The sequence below is a fragment of the Geotrypetes seraphini genome, chromosome 1 (assembly GCF_902459505.1).
Source record: "Geotrypetes seraphini chromosome 1, aGeoSer1.1, whole genome shotgun sequence".
NCBI lineage: Eukaryota > Metazoa > Chordata > Amphibia > Gymnophiona > Dermophiidae > Geotrypetes > Geotrypetes seraphini.
The window spans coordinates 39,586,293-39,606,092 of record NC_047084.1 but is presented as its reverse complement, the minus strand read 5'-3'; the positions used below and the strand labels follow the sequence as shown (position 1 = coordinate 39,606,092).

At 39.6% G+C, this 19,800-nt stretch overlaps 1 protein-coding gene across 1 annotated transcript in view; it reads left to right on the top strand.

The window, feature by feature from the left end:
• Positions 1-19,800, top strand: part of PPWD1 (peptidylprolyl isomerase domain and WD repeat containing 1) — a 122,241-nt gene that overhangs the window by 32,647 nt on the left and 69,794 nt on the right. The window contains exon 5 of the mRNA XM_033930233.1: positions 4,532-4,979. Within this exon, the coding sequence (XP_033786124.1) occupies positions 4,532-4,979 (448 nt within the window). The remainder of the gene's footprint in view (positions 1-4,531; positions 4,980-19,800) is intronic.

Here is a 19,800-nt window from a genome sequence, read left to right as displayed (position 1 = left end):
GAGGGTAGTAATTTTTATTTTCTCCCAAATTTAAGACATACCAAAAGTGCCGGTCTCCCTTGTTAGTGGTGGTGTCTCAGTTCTTGATTGTTTGCAAAATTATTTTTAGAGATATGCAGGCCAAAAATTGTCATTTTGTTTAATTTCCCATGTCATTTACAGGATTTTTCTTTTTTTCATTTCTGAGGCAATGTTATGCACTTTTGTGCAGTGATGTACCTTGTTGTTCAGTAGGGCAACTTATTACTCTATAGAGCATATATTCTAATCCTTTTGAAGAGGCAGGCCTGCTGGCTGGAGGGAATAGGCATCCCTTCAGCCGGCCTTCATAAGCAAGATAAGGGGGTGGAGGTTTGTTGGAGGCATGGGGGGGGGGTCATCATGGCACCACTGCAATGGCGGGCGGGAGTGAGCATCCCTCCCACTTTCTGGGTGGGGGTATTGGGGGGTTGCTTGGCGGCAGGAGGGAGTGGGCATCTCTCCCACTGCACTGGAGATTTGATAGCAGCCAATGAAGTGAGAAGCACTTATTTTTCCCCCCCTGACGCAGCGGTGGAAGTCGCGAAACGGGAGACCTGTCGGGAATGTGATTACTATGCCACTTTTGGGAGAGTTGTAACATGTCAAAATAAGTACTGTTTCAAACTGCTTGTATAAATTTTTTGTGTCCCTGATGGCATTTACTATAGACCAGACATGTCAAACTCTGGCCCATGGTGTAATAAAATTTGGCCTACTAGACCATTTCAAATTTGCATTTAAGCTGGCCTGCCGGTACAAGTGCCAAATCAGCTGTAGGTTCCCGCGGCTTCCCGGACTCACATTAAAGCAGCCTGTAGAGGATTGCTGGTCGGCTGTAGAGATCCCAGCAGGCTGCCGTAGCCTCAGCAGCACGTTCCCTCTGCCGTGGTCCCGTATGCCAGAGGAGGGGCAGGATCACGGCGGAGGAACGTGCTACAGAGGCCAATAGCAGCCTGCTAGGATCACTACAGCTGACCAGCGATCCTCTGCAGGCTGCTTTAATGTGAGAGCGGGAATCTGGGAAGGAGGGAAGGAAAATAGGGCCAAATCTAGGGTCAAAAGGAAAGATGCCAGACTTCTGGGGGAGGCGAGGGAAGAAGAAAGAAGGAGACCCTGGCAAGCGAGTTATCAGAAGACAACCAGAGCCTGGGACCACAACATGATTTAAATAATGACCAGACAACAAAAGGTAGAAAAAATAATTTTATTTTCTGTTTTGTGATTACAATATGTCAGATTTGAAATGTGTATCCTGCCAGAGCTGGTGTTAGACAGCAGGCATGAACTAGGACCTAAAAGGGAGAGGAAAAGTATTTTTTATTTATTTTATTTACATCACAGAGCCGGCGTGAGGTTGGAGAAGTTGTAACCCTATACTTCTACTAAGTCTAAGGGGTCCTTTTATAAAGGCATTTAAATTGGTTAGCGTACCTTAATAAAAGGACCCCTAAGTATCTTAATAAAAAAGTCAGCCTGCAACTTAGCCTATGTTTTAGATTTCGCCCTCTTATATAATTGAGTTTGACACCCCTGTTATAGACAGTGCTTGAATGGAAATGTTGTTTTTGAAGAACCTAGTCACCAGTTCACTACAGATGTATTTAATGAATGACTATATAGAGATTCTGAGAATGTGCGAGATATGCATTAGAGCTATATAATGAAATTTTGACTTTGCTATTAGGAAATGAATTTCAGTGGAGTTTTTTTTAGCCGATGATTGAGGGTGAGCCTACCTATTTTGCGTTCCCCATTGGGATTCAACAGGGTTGGGCTCTTTACATCTGAGGCTTTTTCTACACTGTTTACTCTGAGAGTGCTGAGTGTCTGGATTCTAGGTTTGATTGAATATGAATGGTGTATTTTGAGTAGAAATTCAATCATCTTTTTATTGTGTGGAAACATAAGGAATATCCCCGTGGCCATAATTTCCTGCAGTCCTCCTTTTTTCCTGCCATTTTTTCTGCTTTAGCTGCCAGCTGGGTATAAAAAAAAAAGGCCATGAGCTGTGTTAGTCTCCATGGTTTGGCAGGAGGTTTTGGCAATCATTGAGGGTTTTGGCGGCCTGTGCTCAGCTGCTCTATGGCCTTCCTTGTGATTCTTCAGTCATTGCACTGCTGGCCTCCTGCCAGTGGGATGTTTATAGGACCTGGAAAGCGGGCCAGCTTGCATTTTCAAGGGTGGACTTTGAGTGCGAAGCTGGCAGCAGAGGCAGTCATTCAGCTGTTCGGTGGTTCTTCTTCCCCATCACATGTTCGGCGGCTTCTGGCAGTCTGGTCCTGAGTTTCAATTCTCCATCCAGAAAGGTGGTCCAGGCTCTGGCTGGGTCTGGTCTGCACTCCAATTCCCTCTGCTCCCAAATGGGGAGGCCTGGTTCTTCATTTTCCCACCAGCAGCACGTTTTGGAGCAGGATCTTCCTTTTGGGGCTGCCCCTGTTTCTACCACCTCAGTAGGTCTGTTTCCAATTTGGACTGGTCCTGTTCCCTATTCCAGTGAGTGGTGTGCACTTTGGACCTGGCAAATCCTGTCAGTGGGAGTGTTCCATGATTCCAGAGCAAGCGGTGGCTTCCCACATATGTCTTTCTCTCAGAGAAACTTTTGAAATCAGCAAATTTCATGTTGTTATTACTGTAATTTAGAAAGGGTCAATACCATACAAATAGAAATATGATGCTCATAATATCAACAGGAAATACAATAAAACACAGCCCTGGTGGGCTCCAGTACCATCTGTTTGAGGTGTGCTGCTCGTATGGAGGCTAGTAGCCTCCTGCTGCCACTGGTCGTAGCGGAAAGTTTGTTCCAGTCTACATCAGGCATATTGAAGTCCCCCAACAGCACAGTGTCTCCACACAGAGTGATAGTCTCAATGTCTTTGATTAGTTCTTTATCTATGTTGTCTTGTTGTCTTGGAGGTCTGTATACTACACCAAGATACAGTCATTTGTCGTTGCCTCTGGCAAGGTTCACCCTGAGTGATTCCCCCATATACTTGACGTCTATGATCCTGGTAACTTTTAAAAGCCTACATTATAGGCGCTTAAGTACTTTAGAGAATTACGCCTAATGATGTCTAAGTCCTCCACTCCTAAACACGCCTACTTTAGAGTTAGGCGCCATAAGATAGGCATCGATTTTCTCAGGCACGATTCTACATAAGATAGGCACCTATCACCCAATTTTTATTTTTTCAATTACAAGCTTATTAAATCTCGTAATTGAATCCGAGATACTAATTAAGTCAGGTGCCTAACTTAGGCGCCTATTTGGCACCTTTCTTTATGTACCTTTTATAGATTTCCACTGACAATGTAAGATAAATGTGTTAAATAAAAATGGGTGGCTAGAGTGAGGCAACTGCATATAACTTATTTGATTGTACATTCAATCTAGTCTGGATGCAAAGTACCATAGCTATCAAAAACGTGAGAAAGAACCAGGTTATCACTTGCTTCCTGAACTAGATGTGGTCTTGAGCTAGGCATAGGCAAAGTTGAAATTCTTTCATGTTCTAGTTCCAGTTGATCTATATGCAAGGCCAGCTTAATCATTAGGTAAATAGATAGTTGCCTATGGTGGTGAACTTCTGTGGCATGATAAAGAACAGCTGTAATCAAACCAGATCCTAATAGCTACATACACTCAAATGAACTATTAACACATAGGTTTACCTACAGGAAGAGTAGGTGGCACCCATTTACCTGACAGGAAGTTCAGTTATGCAATTTTATAGGATGGGTGATGTTGGGATGATCATTTGTTGAGTTTATCAAAATTTCTAGGAGAAGGGCCTAGTGCGCAAGGCTGAAGGATGAACTAGGGCACCAACCATGTCTATGTGGGCTTTGATGCTAAAAATGTTATTATCCACACTAAGTGAACCAATTGGTTATAAATGTATGGCATGCAGTTTGACTCTCTGAAAAAATTGTGAGATAAATTATATGGTAGCAACTTAAAAATGTGGAAAAATAGGGCCAGATATTCAAACTGAGTTAAGCATTTGCCAGCAGGTGACAAACACATAACTCGCTTAAGTGTGTATTTTCAGCCCTTAACTGAATCAAATCAGGCTGTTTAACTTGCAAAACACCCAGATTAATTTTTGTATCAAATGGGACTGGCATGAATTTCACAGCAATATTCATTTGCTAAATGGATAAATTTTGCATTTAGAACTGATCCTGCTGAATAACAGACCAAACTTTAAATGAATTGATGGTACGATTGCCAGTTAACTGTGTATTCAGTGGTTCTAGTTAAACAAATATATGTATGAAGTTAAGTGCTGGCTGAATATCAGCCAAAGTTTTTAGTTGATAAGGCTCAATATTGGTATTTGTAACATGCTTTTGAAAGGTTTTCTTGATAAAATAGTACACCTCCCGTGCTTCTAATTTGAATTAATTTATAGGGAGCTTTTTCTATTATGTATATTTACTGTGAATGAATTAAATATTTTCTGTCATATAATGCTGCAAATTTCTTTCAACTTTTGTTTGATTGCAGTTATCACCCTGGTCAGTGTGAATGGATTTATTGCCCTGGGGATACCATATCTGCAGTAGCAGCCTCTGAGAAGAGCACAGGAAAGATATTTGTTTATGATGGGCGAGGAAATAATCATCCGCTACATGTTTTTGATAAACTTCATGCTTCCCCACTTACTCAGCTCAAGTTGAACCCTACCTATAAAGTTGTAGTATCTTCAGACAAGTCAGGAATGATAGAATATTGGACTGGGCCACGTCAAGAATATAAATTCCCCAGAAATGTAAAGTGGGAATTCAAAACTGATACAGACTTATATGAGTTTGCCAAATGCAAAGCTCACCTCACCAGTATATGTTTTTCACCAGAAGGAAAGAAAATGGCCACCATAGGTTCTGATAGAAAAGTTCGAATTTTCAGATTTTTAACTGGGAAACTCATGCGTGTTTTTGACGAATCCTTAAGTGTAAGTGAAATCATCGTCATATCCTGTTTAGTGTGTTGCCTATTTTATTTGTGCAGGAACAAGGATTCAATGGAGTATGAGGATCTGAAACTGAACTGGAAAGGGTCTATAGCAGAAGTGGAAAGAAAGCAGCAAGAGAAGGGAAGAACGAGGCCATTCGACACACTAGTAGGATGAAAGGACAGCTTCTTTTAAAATAAGTTAAAAGTTTTATAAGATTAGTACAATGCTAGAGGAGGGAGAAGAGTTGAGAGAGAACAAACAAAATGGGGAGTCGAAAATTCTATCCAGAGAAATGATAGGTTTGGCACCAATGATATTTACCACAGTTTTTTTGAGAGAATGTTAAAGTTAACACTGTAAAACAAGCTACAACATTGTAGGAAGAAAGGAGGGAGGAATAGCAACACAAATAGATGAGGTTTTTATCGAGTATAATTCTTGAAGGCATGGTTCTTAATGGAAAAAAAAAATTCTCATTTTATTTTGTGGGGCTAGCAGTCTGGAACAAACGTCAGTGAATTTATTTTTAAAATTTATCACCTTCTTAGAACCTAAGTGATTTATAAATCACAATCATAATAACATAGTAACGACAGAAAAATACAAAAATAAAACATAAATCTCCACAAACTAGATTATACTATGAGGCACTGAGTTCCTGCTACATACACAACTTCAACTTCCTTTAAAAAAAGACCAAAACAAAAAATACATCTTCAGTAGTTTTGTAGCAAAATAGCTTGCACACAGGCACAGATAACCTGGCAAGCCTTTCCATATTATTGGGCTGGCAATAGAAAAAATGATGCCCTTATGTTGGCATATAATGTACCTTAATTCCCTCTTCAACTTCAGCCACTTAGTTGAAAGATACCAATGTTGCTTTGCAAGTCCACAAACCATGCAAGTCATGACTTTTTGTGGTTGCATATGATGTTAAAAGAATGTTTGTTTGTATTTTTGACTGAAATTTTCTATATTTTTTTTCTATAAGGTATGAAATGTTGTAAAATTAAAATTGTTAACATCCACAAAAACTTTACTTACTTACTTTTCTTTCGCATCTCAATAAGATGGTCCTCAATTTTTTAAAATCTGTCATTTCTTTTCATCCTGCTAGACCACTAGATTGCAGCCCCTTCCTACCAGCAGGTGGACGTAGAGATACCGAATTGTTCCGGTGATAAGACTGGAATTCTTCAACATTTCTCCTGCCTCTAGCAGATGATGAGGTTGGACTGGTGCAGTAGGTACTAGATGAGGTAGGCCTGATATCCCCCCACCTGCCCAGCATGCAGTCCACAGCCTGTATCCTTAGGGCTAGATTTGTGGGCCAAAAGCTCCAAGGCTTTGGACCATGGTCCTCAACCCAGTTGAGTCAGGCGAGCCTTGTCTTGCTCTGAACTTTAGCCCAAAGGCTCTATTTCGCTGGGCTGGGCTGAAACAGGTACTCCTCGAGCCACTGCAAGCAGAGGAGTATAAGGTTCTCTTTTCCCCTTTCCTGGGACCTACTGCATAAATTGGGCAAGATGAGACTGTTTGTTAGACACTGTAGTCTCTTATTCTTTACAAGGGGGAAATGGAAAGCAAACAGTTAACTTTCTAGGCCTTCTACAGTGCCTGCTGCCAGACTTACGTGGGGCCGGTGAAAAGTTCTCACCCAAACCAAGAAGAGAATGTTATGGAGCCATGAAAATTAGTTATTCCACACTTTTCTTGACCCTTTTCATTTCAATGATATGAAACAAAACGAAAAGTGATGAGATAAGTGTGAAATAACTTGTAAGTTTCATGGCTCCACATCATTCTCTTCTTGGTTAGGCTAAGAATATTTTCAGCGGTCCCTCATATCTATACTTTTGTGGTTCACAGGAGATTTGAGTCTAGGTTTATTGTCTGTTCCATTGGAGTTTCTCCCATATGAAGACAAGTTGTTCTTTTACAGTGAATTGTCATTGAGCTCAGGCTTGAGGACCCCCTCCCTCCCTCAGCCTTGTGGAGCTGCAGCCCTCAGAGCAAGGCTTTTCAACATCAGTGAGGAGTGTGCTCTTCTGGGTCAGAGTTTGCCCCATCAGCTCCTGCTGAGTTACAGTATCTTGGGAGGAGGGTAGTGAACATCTCTTCTTACGATCCTGGTGGTGCCAATGGCGGTACAACTATGAGTTATACTGAAGTTTCTCCCACTTCCTTGCTAGAGATTCTTGTGAGTAAACCTACAACAATGGCTTTGAATATGATTTGATTTGCTATTTCAGATCTGGCAAAAGTTATTCTTCCTGTTTCTCAGACCTTTAATAGTGAAAACAAATTCTCTTGAGAAAAAATTGAGGCATTGTGAAAATGATTTGGTGGAGGTAAAATCTAGTACTGGTAAAATAGCTTTAATAAACAAACTTTATCCCAAGTTCAGTCTATTCAAGCATATAATTGGGATATGCACAGAATTGGTAATTGTGGAGAATTCTGTAAGAAGTGTGAACTTACTTGTGAATTTTCCCCAGGACAAGAAACTCTGGGAGACTTGGGGCCTCTTCTATTAAACTGCGCTAGCAGTTTCTAGCACGGGGAGCTACGCTTAATGGCCCGTGCTGCTCCCAACGCTCATAGAGTTCCTATGAGCGTCGGGAGCAGCACGGGCCGTTCAGTATGGCTCTCTGTGCTAAAAACTGCTAGCGCAATTTAATAAAAGAGAGGGTTGGTTAAACAATATTTTGTAGTTTTATAGTTAAGCAAAGAACAAATGTCACTGTTTCTCAAAGTATATTATCTCCCCTCAAAAAGAAGGGGGATCAATTAGAAACGAGGGATATTATTGCTGACTCTTCAGAATCATTTCAGGAAGCAAAAGTTTGAGGGTGGATTATCTTGTTCTACATTAGTTGTAGGGCTGTACTGAATATTTATACACCATTCAATTTGGCACTGTTGCTCTGAATACATTATTTGGCCGAATAGAAATTTAAATTCAAATTATGAATAATTCAGGGTTCTATTGTGTTAAATCCTACTGAAATAAATACTTGAACAGAGATAAGGGGCTTCTTTTAGTAAGCTGCGATAGCGTTTTTAGCGTGCGCTGCCCCCCATGCTACGCACCAAAAACTAATGCTAGCTCAATGGTGGCATTAGCATCTTAGCACGCACTAAGCGCACGCTAAAACTGCTAGCGCAGCTTAGTAAAAGGAGCCCCTTATCTCTGTTCATGTTATTTCTTTTATGGTTTGTTATGTTAAAGCTCAATGCCCATTATTCAAAGTAACATAATAGATGATGGCAGATAAAGACCAGAATGGTCCATCTAGTCTGCCCAACCTGATTCAATTTAAATTTTTTAAATTTTTTCTTCTTAGCTATTTCTCGACAAGAATCCAAAGCTCTACCCGGTACTGTGCTTAGGTTCCAACTGCCGAAATCTCTGTTAAAACCTACTCCATCCCATCTAAACCCTCCCAGCCATTGAAGTCCTCTTCAGCCCATCCTCCCCCAAACAGCCATATACAGACACAGACCGTGCAAGTCTGCCCAGTACTGACCTTAGTTCAATTTTTAATATTATTTTCTGATTCTAGATCCTCTGTGTTCATCCCAAGCTTCTTTGAACTCAGTCACCATTTTCCTCTCCATCACCTCTCTCGGGAGCGCATTCCAGGCATCCACCACTCTCTCCGTAAAGTAGAATTTCCTAACATTGAAATCTACCACCCCTCAACCTCAAATTATGTCCTCTGGTTTTACCATTTTCCTTTCTCTGGAAAAAATTTTGTTCTACCTTAATACCCTTCAAGTATTTGAACGTCTGAATCGTATCTCCCCTGTCCCTTTCCTCTAGGGTATACATATTCAGGGCTTCCAGTCTCTCCTCATACGTCTTCTGGCGCAAGCCTCCTATCATTTTCGTCGCCCTCCTCTGAACTGCTTCAAGTCTTCTTATGTTCTTCGCCAGATACGGTCTCCAAAACTGAACACAATACTCCAAGTAGGGCCTCACCAATGACCTGTACAGGGGCATCAACACCTTCTTCCTTCTACTGACTACGCCTCTCTTTATATAGCCCAGCATCCTTCTGGCAGCAGCCACTGCCCTGTCACACTGTTTTTTCGCCTTTAGATCTTCGGACACTATAACCCCAAGGTCCCTCTCCCCGTCCGTGCATATCAGTTTCTCTCCTCCCAGCATATACGGTTCCTTCCGATTATTAATCCCCAAATGCATTACACTGCATTTCTTTGCATTGAATTTTAGTTGCCAGGCATTCGACCATTCCTCTAACTTTTGCAGATCCTTTTTCATATTTCCACTCTCTCTTCAGTGTCTACTCTGTTACAAAATCTTGGTATCATCTGCAAAAAGGCACACTTTTACTTCTAATTCGTATTTGTATTCAACCGAATAGTAAATTATGCTATTCAATACAATTCTAAAAATAGTTGTATCTTTGGGTAACAGTATTCATAGAGAGAGTACTTAAATGTCCAATTTATTTTAGTTATTTATATACCACCTCTTAATTGTTTAAGTGGTTTACATTCAGGTACTCAAGTAATTTATCCCTATCTGTCCCGTTGGGCTCACAATATATCTAACATACCTGGGGCAATGGAGAATTGAGTGACTTGCCTAGGTCACACTGGGTAGAGGAAGAACATCTAAGGGAGTTAAGGTTTTTTTTAACATCTTTTTTTCTTACTTGTGTGTGTTGAGAAATTCAGAAGAGGTGGAAGCAATTTCTTTTGCATCACCCAGGTGTACTTCAAATAGGAGCTTTAGTTTATCTTAAATTCCATTGTAAGTGTATTATATAAATTAGTTAAATATGTTTTTTGGGATCCTATACATTTGTCCTTTTTGAAACATAGAAACATGATGGCAGATAAAGGCCATCTCCGAGAGATCCCACGTGTCTATCCCAGGCCCTTTTGACTTCAGACACAGTGTCTTCACCATCTCTTCTGGGAAACTGTTCTGTGCATCTTCCACCCTTTCTGTAAAAAAGTATTTCCTTAGATTACTCCGGAGCCTTATCACCTCTTAACTTCATCCTATGCCCTCTCATTGCAGAGTTTCCTTTCAAATGAAACTCGACTCATTCGCATTTACCTTAAAGAGATATTTATACATCTCTATCATATCTCCCCTCTCCCGCCTTTCTTCCAAAGTATACAGATTGAGATCTTTAAGTCTGTTCCCATACGCCTTATGATGAAGACCACTTGACCACATACTATTTTAGTAGCCTTCCTCTGGACCAACTCCATCCTTTTTATATCTTTTTGAAGGTGTGGCCTCCAGAATTGTACACAATATTCTAAATGAGGTCTCACCAAAGTCTTATACAGGGGTATCAATACTCCTTTTGCCGTACCTCTCCCTATGCAACCTAGCATCCTTCTAGCTTTTGCCGTCACCTTTTCAACCTGTTTGGCTACCTTAAGATCATATCTGAAAAAGTGAATAATATAATACTTAGTTGAATAAAATAAACATACTATAATAGAAATTAAATCTGAGTGCTCAGTGTATTATCTTATTCAAAACCAGCGGGTTTGTAGAATGAAGATATATTAATTCTACATCATTGCACTCCCCTGCCTACCAACCTATTTGTTACTTGTTGAATATAAATATATAAATCTGGACTATAGTAGCCAACCTACAAAAGTAAAAAACAAAATTGCAGATGGTACTTAGCTGAGTTAGATGATATCAACATTCAAACAAAGGATGTAAAGTCCAGGATCCAAAACTGTATCTTCACTAGATGAAAAAATATATGAAAGTGCTCACGACCGATTCGTCCACTTACGCATGGGGAGCCCACGTAGATGGTCTCCGTACACAAGGGTTGTGGACATCCGCAGATCGTCGGTGTCACATCGATCTGTTGGAACTCAGAGCGATTTTTCTTGCTCTCAAAGCTTTTCTTCACCTCTTTCACGACCAAGTAGTCCTGGTTCGGACAGACAATCAAGTGGCTATGTATTATGTCAACAAACAGGGCGGTACGGGATCTCACTCCCTTTGTCAGGAAGCTCTCAGGTTGTGGCATTGGGCGATTTCTCACAACATCTTCCTCAGAGCTGTCTATATTCAAGGTCAACAGAACTGCCTTGCAGACAAATTGAGTCGTCTGCTTCAACCTCACGAATGGACGCTCAATTCCCCCACACTTCGTCAAGTCTTTGCTCGGTGGGGGAGGCCTCGGGTGGACCTCTTTGCGTCGCCCACCAACTTCAAACTACCTCTGTTTTGTTCCCGCATCTTCTCGCCTCATCGACTCGAGGCGGATGCTTTTCTTCTGGACTGGGGGAGTCAGTTTCTTTATGCCTTCCCTCCATTCCCTCTTATTCTCAAAACTCTTGTCAAGCTGAAATCGGACCATGCCACTATGATTCTCATAGTGCCTCGGTGGCCCCGACAACCTTGGTTCTCCCTTCTTCTTCAACTTAGCGTCAGGGAACCTCTTCTTCTGCCAGTTTTTCCTTCTCTGCTCACTCAGAGTCAGGGGTCCTTACTTCATCCCAATCTGCAGTCTCTCCACTTGACAGCTTGGTTCCTTTCTACATAACAGACTCTTCCCAATTCTCTCAGTCTGTTCAGGATGTGTTTCTGGCTTCCAGGAAGCCGTCCACTCGTCAATGTTATGGCCAGAAATGGACTAGATTCTCTGTTTGGTGTTCCAGCCGACAGCTTCAACCGATGTCTTCCTCTTTGGCTTCGGTTCTGGATTATTTACTTCATTTATCCCAATCGGGACTCCAATCTACATCTATTAGAGTCCATCTTAGTGTGATTGCTGTTTTTCATCAACCTCTGGATGGGAAACCTCTTTCTGCGCATCCTCTGGTTTCTCGTTTTATGAAGGGACTTTTTAATCTCCATCCACCTGTTAAACCGCCTCCTATTGTATGGGATCTGAATGTTGTTCTGGCTCAACTGATGAAACCTCCATTTGAGCCTATTGACCAGGCTCATTTTAAGTATCTTACTTGGAAAGCTGTGTTCTTGATTGCACTCACTTCTGCTCGTAGAGTTAGTGAGTTACAAGCTTTGGTTTCAGATCCACCTTTCACGGTCTTTCACCATGACAAGGTGGTTCTTCGTACCCATCCAAAATTCTTACCTAAAGTAGTGTCAGATTTTCATATCAATCAATCTATTGTTCTACTGGGGTTTTTTTTCCCCTAAGCCGCATTCTCACCCTGGTGAGGCATCACTGCATACTTTGGACTGTAAACGTGCTTTGGCGTTTTACTTCAACATACTCAACCTCACAGAACATCTCCTCAGCTTTTCATCTCTTTTGATCCAAATAGGTTGGGACGTCCTGTCTCGAAGCGTACCATCTCCAACTGGATGGCTGCTTGCATTTCTTTCTGCTATGCTCAGGCTGGTCTTTCTCTGCAGGGTCGAGTGACGGGCCACAAAGTTAGATCTATGGCGGCAATCTGTCGCTTTCCTCAGATCAACACCTATTGAGGAAATTTGCAAGGCTGCCACTTGGTCCTCGGTTCATACTTTCACCTCTCATTACTGTCTGGATACTTTATCCAGGAGGGATGGCCATTTTGGCCAGTCTGTTTTGCAAAATCTTTTTTCGTAAATTGCCAACTTCCCTCCATCCCTTTTTATTTAGCTTGGAGGTCACCCATGTGTGGGAATATGCTGCCTGCTTGTCCTGGGATAAAGCACAGTTACTTACCGTAACAGTTGTTATCCAGGGACAGCAGGCAGATATTCCCACAACCCTCCCACCTCCCCTGGTTGGCTTCTTGGCTTGGTATCTGAACTGAGGATCCTCACAGGAGATGCGCCCCCTAGTTCGGGCGGGAAGGCACGCGCGCATGCGCGATGCAGCACTTGAAAGCTCGAGATCTTCAAGCAAGTTTGCTTTCGAGGCTGTCCGCTGCGGGGCTCTGTCGGTGACGCCACCCATGTGTGGGAATATCTGCCTGCTGTCCCTGGATAACAACTGTTACGGTAAGTAACTGTGCTATTTGGGTTGTTATTCCCAATGTGCATCACTTTGTATTTATCCACATTAAATTTCATCTGCTATATAGACGCCCTGTCATTTAGTTTCCTGAGGTCTGCCTGCAATTTTTCATAATCTGCATGTTTTTTAACAGTTTTAAACAATTTAGTGTCATCTACAAATGTATTCACCTCACTCATCGTTCCAATTTCAAGATCATTTATAAATAAGTTAAATAACACCGGTCCCAGTACAGATCCTTGCAGCACTCCACTATTTACCCTACTCCATTGAGAAAACTGACCATTTATCCCTACCCTCTGTTTTCTATCTGATAACCAATTCCTAATCCACAATTGAACATTGGTTGCCTCCTGTCCCATAAGAACTTAAGAATAGGAGAATGCATAAGTTGAGAGAGAGAATCAAGATGGAGGACGGCAGTTAGCAGAGCTCTGATCGCTCCGATTTCCTTGATTGATTACCTTAACTTTTAGTGACGCTTCGGCTGTCCTGTGGTTTCTCTTCACTCTTTTTCCCTTACTACAAACCGGTATGCCTCATACGAAGAGGAAGGGAACTGTGAGAGTCATGCAAACTTTGGCTCTCACATCCTCCCCAGCTCAGCCGACGCTTCAGCATTTCTTTGGGCGGCAGACCTCTGCTGAACCTCAGTTATCCCAGCGTGGATTGATTTCCGCTGAAGATTCAAGCGAGGGAGCGCTTGAATCAATGGAACTGTTGACATCTTTATCTCCACCGACGATTTCTGCACCCCCATGCCCAGCAGGGACACAGAGCGGAGCCTACAGCCCCAGGACAGAAGAGGAGGTAACCCTGGAGCTGAGTTTGGGAGGAGCTACACCTTCTGGAGACCAGGACTTGAAGAAGAGCTTTGTGGGATCTGGAGTGCCTGCAGCGAGTCCTAGCATTACACTCGAGATACTCTTTGAGGCCATAAAGAAAATGGATGAGAAATTCGGGAAAACAGCTCAAGACATTGAGGTACTAGTGGCTAAAGTGGATGCTTTCTCTTTGACAGTAGAAAAAGTTAAACAGGAATGTCTAGATAAAATACAGACTGAATCTACTACTTTAAAAAACTCTATTTCTTTGATGGTTAAGGAACAAAACTGGTTTGCATGCAAGATTGAACAGATTGAAAATTTAAACTGCCGTTTGAATCTTAGAGTTTTAAACTGTCCAAAAATACCAGCGGAGACACCAACAGAGATTTTTTAAAAACTCTTGATAGAAAATTTGAATTTTCCATCTGACCAGATTCCACCAATAAATAAAGCATATTTCTTACCGGTTTCAAAAAAGAATCCTACACCTAATGGTATTCCTCTTGGTGAGAAAGTAGTTACTGAAAATTAATTACAAAACTTGACAGCTGTCCTGGAGAATTCTTTTACTGAGGTCAAAGAGAGAGCTACCTTGATAATAAATTTCATCTTTGAACAAGACCTCAATGCTATTATGAGACTGTTTTTCAGGAAATCTGCAACTCTTTTTCATGGACAACGTATGTGGATATATCCTGATGTAACTAAAACTACACAGGATAGATGAAGACAGTTTCTAATTATGAGAGATGAAATGAGGGGGCTGGGTGCTTCTTTTATTTTGGCCTACCCCTGTAAATGTATTGTTAAATACTTGGGTCTAAAATATGTTTTCTTCATTCCAGATCATTTAAGATCTTTTTTGGACCTCAAGGGGTTAATCAGTGGTGAGGGAGGAGGCTCCAAAACTTGAAGAATGAGGGATGTAACCGTATTATTGCCTATAACTTGAATTAATTCTTATAATTTTCTCCCTTTAATATTCCATTATTTTTCTCTCTCTCAATTTTTGAGGTCTAATGAAGAATTGAATTCCACTTTTTTTTATTGTTTAATCTTGCTTTTCTAAGTCTTGCTTAAGTTTGGATACGATTCTGAATTTCTGTAACAAGTAGATTTACTTGTAAGATATGTTAAATTAATAAAAAATAATAAAAAAAAAGAACTTAAGAATAGCCTTACTGGTCAGACCAATGGTTCATCAAGCCCAGTAGCCCATTCTCATGGTGGCAAATCCAGGTCCCTAATACCTGGCCAAAACCCAAGGAGTAGCAACATTCCATGCAAGCAGTGGCTTCCCACATGTCTTTCTCAATAATAGACTATGGACTTTTCCTCCAGGAAATTGTGCAAACCTTTCTTAAAACCAACTACGCTATCCCATGACTCTTTAATTTTCTCAGGAGCCCCTCTTGAGGAACTTTCTCAAAAACTTTCTGAAAATGTAGGTACTTTATATCATATTATTGAACTACACTTTCGACCTGGTTTACAGCACAGTAACCCTAATCATGAATAACCAAAGGAACCATGGTACACAGCTGATCTTGCACTCATGAAAAAGCAACTTAGATCTATTGAACGTAAATGGAGAAAAAAGAAAACGCATGAAAATACTCAACTATTTAAAGAGCTCTCAAAATTATATAAATCAAAAATTAATCAAGCAAAAGCAAAATTTTACTCAGAAAAAATAATAAAAGCTAAAAATCCTTCAGCACTATATGTACTACTAAATTCATTAACAAACATAAAAAAACTGCAAACACAAACTTACAACTCATTACCAACAGCTCAAGACCTTGCAGATTATTTTATTGAAAAAATTAAAACCATTAGGAATTCTTTTACAAAACAGCAGTCCGATATTCAAAACAATCATCCTATCACAAATATATCATATTCAACCTGCCCAGTCTTGATGAATTAGAATCTATATTAAAATCTATTAATGTAAAGAGTTCGATAGTAGACTCAATTCCTCCATTCATTCTAAAAAAATATTTTGAACTCTTTGGTCCTTTCATTCTAAAATTAATAAATGAAAGTCTAACACAAAGTAATATGCCCAATTGCTGGAAAGCCTCTGTTATTCGTCCTATTATAAAAGATCATAAGACCAGTTCGGAAAAAATCTCAAATTATAGGCCAATAGCTAATCTTCCTTTTATGGCTAAATTGACGGAAAAGATTGTTTTCAATCAAATTTCTGAATTTACTGAAAAAACCAACGTTCTTCATCCGAACCAAACAGGATTCCGACAACACCATAGTACTGAGCATTCATTAATAGGAATGACCTCTTCAATACATTATTACTTGGATCATCACCAATCGGTTTTATTAATATCCATCGACCTTTCTGCTGCTTTTGACACCATAGATCACCATCTTTTATTAGACAGACTTTATTCTATTGGTATTACTGATCAAGTATTGTCTTGGTTCAAATCTTATTTTACTGATCGTACTTCTACAGTAATATTTAATAACTCAAACTCTAAAAGCTCTTTAACTTCCCATGGTATTCTCCAAGGATCTATTCTGTCCCCCTTACTCTTCAATATTTTTCTTGCACCCCTGATGACTGTCTGCCAATCTATAGGTTTTCATGTATTTGCATACGCTGACGATATTCAACTTCTGCACCCTTTGGATCCTAATAACTCTTTAGATATCATATCAATTAATAATAAACTTGAACAAATCCATCAATGGTTAGATATAAATAGGTTGGCTCTTAATATTGAAAAAACAAAAACGATGCTTTTTCCATGGAAAGAATCTCCTAAACTTATCGCTCCTATCACTATAAAAAATATTACTTTGCAATTAGTTGACTCTATTAAAATCCTAGGAGTCATATTTGACAGTAAACTAATTTTTCATAAACATATAGGTAGTATCGTAAAATCATCATTCTATAGGCTCCGTCAAATTCGTTCTCTTTCACAATATCTTTGTTCTAAATCATTAAATATCTTGATTCACTCTTTAGTAATCTCTAGAATCGATTACTGCAATGCCCTTTATAAAGGAATTGCACAGAATGAAATAAGACGGCTTCAAATAATACAAAATACTTCCATTAAACTAATAACAAAGACAAAAAAATTTGATCATGTAACACCACTTCTCAAGAACGCTCATTGGTTACCAGTATCCCATAGAATAACATATAAACTTAGCCTACTCACTTTTAAAGCAATGTTTTTTAAAACACCGGCATTTATTTTTAAAACACTAATCCCTTACTCCACAAATAGAAATTGCGATCCAACGAACAGCATCTATTAACAATTCCATCTCTCAAAATCATTAATACTAGAAGACAATTTATCTTCTCTGTCACTGCTCCACAAATTTGGAATTCCCTGCTAATCTACTTAAGGAAAGAACAGGATATTGATAAATTCAAGACTAACTTAAAAACATTCCTTTTTAAAGATGCTTTTGATTAACAAGTTTTTCCCTAGAATTCAATAATGCTGTTATTCGACAATGCTTTTAAACTCCCATCCTTATGTTTTTCCCTACCTTCTTTTCTATTATAAATTGTAGTTCATTTCCCCTTTTCCTCTGTATTCATGTTTGTTAGTTCGTATATAGTTCTATTTATTTTAATGGTTAAATATATATTAATTAATGTTTTTTGTTTTTATCTTTAAAATTGTAATTTTTATTTTAAAATTGTAATTTAATATGTACATCGCTTTGAAGCAAGATTAAGCGATTAATCAAAAATGTTAATAAACTTGAAACTTGAAACCGTAAAGAAAGTACTTAATGTTACCGCAGGCACCAGATTCCACAGCCAGAGGTGGGCAATCCACAATCAGCACCTCAAAAACGCTTCTATAAAAATTAACTAGAGGTAGGAAAAAGCCTCATATCCCCCTCCACCAAACCGATAACTCAGGTTGTAAACAGGTGGAGACTAACCGGGGTACATTTAAATCATTGGCATAGAAAACCTCCTCATTTAATATTTCAAACAAAGAAAAAGCCTTGTGCAATGCAAGTGGATGAAGGTCCGCTTAATGCTTAGAACTACTGGTGCCTAGGGTGACCTCAAAGAGCAATGTCACAAGAGGATAGATATAAAGACACACCACACATCGACAATGGCTGCGTTTCGCTAATCATAAGCTGCCTCAGGATGAAAACGGCGGTCAATCCTACAAAACAGACATAAAAATGTGCAAAATACTTAACGTCTGTAGGACAACTGTTCTATCTCCTCTTCATTCAATAGGACAAAAAAAACCCCGGCGTACTTTCAAACTGACTCCAGGATTAAATATGGCGGCTCCTTGAACACAGACAGTGGAAAATGCCCTACCTCTTAAATCCATTCGTTGTAATCACGTGTAATGCAACAGGATTGGATGAGATCGTATGTGATGTAATTTCAAAATAAAAAAACAAAATGATGGTAAAAACCATATTTTTGTGTCATAATATATGATGCAATTCAGTTTTAGAATTTAACCCTCCGGGTTCATCAGTTTCCAGAGTATAAATCCAAAATAATTCTCTTTGCAAAAGCAAACGTTGTCTCTTGCTGTAACTCATGGGGACATGATCTATTACACAGCACCTTAAATCGTCGAAAATGTGGTTAAACTCTTGACAATGAGCAACAATTAGAGGCTGCAGTTTACCTGTATGAAGACAGCTTTTATGTTCCGTCATCTGTGTTTTAAAGGGGCATGATGTTTGGCCCACATAGATCTTCTGACATGGGCATATTATTAAATATACTACATAATCAGTAAGACAGGTGGTATAAAAATGAATAGAATACATTTTACCCGTCACTGGATGCATAAAACAACTCGTTAAATCTAATGTGATGGCGAAAATTTGACACCTTTGACATTTAGAATGACAACCTATATACTACTTTATATCAACCAGCTTACCTTTATCCACATGTTTAGATATACCTTCAAAGAAGTCCAGCAGATTGGTAAGGCAAGATTTTCCTTGGCTGAACCCATGCTGACTCTGTCCCATTCAATCATGTTTTCCTACGTGTTCCACATTTTTATTTTTTTATATTTATTTCTACTGTTTTACTCGCCACTTGTCAGATATACCGGTCTGTAATTTCCCGTTTCTCCCCTGGAACCCTTTTAAAATATCAGTGTAACATTGGCCACCCTCCAATCTTCAGGTACTATAGACAATTTTATTGACAGGTCAAAGATCAACAATAGCAGGACAGCAATTTCATGTTTGAGTTCTGTTAGTACACTGGGATGTATACCATCTGGGCCAGGCGATTTATTACTTTTTAACTTGTCGATTTAGCTTAGTACATCTTCCAGATTCACTTGGATTTATTTCAGTTCCTCCACCTCATCATCCTTAAAAACCATTTCCAATTCAGGTAGATTTCTTACATCTTCTTCCATAAAGACTGAAGCAAAGAATTCATTCAGTCTCTCTGCTATGGCCCCTTTTGTTCCATGATCATCCAACGGTCCCACAGATTCCCTCACAAGTTTTCTGCTTATGATGTACCTAAAAATAGTTACTATGAGTTTTTGCCTCTTTGGTAAGTTTCTTTTCATATTCTTTCTTAGCTTTCTTTATCAATGCTTTGCATCTAACTTACCATTGCTTATGTCTGTTCTTATTTTCTTCATTTGGATCCTTTTTCCATTTTTTTAAATATAGGGTTTTTTTTGGCTCTAATAGCCTCTTTCACTTCACCTTTTAACCATGCAGCTCTCGTTTTTTCTTTTTTCCACCTTTGTTAACACGTGAAATACATCCGGTCTGGGCTTCCATGATGGTATTTTTAAATATCATCCATGCCTGGATTACAGTCCTAACCTTTCTAATTAATCCTTTTAGCTTCTTTTGACCATTTTCCTCATTTTATCGTAATCGCCATTTTGAAAATTAAATGCTGCTACAGTAGATTTCTTTAGCGACATCATTCCAGGTATCAGCTCAAATTTGATCACATTATGGATGGGATTAGGT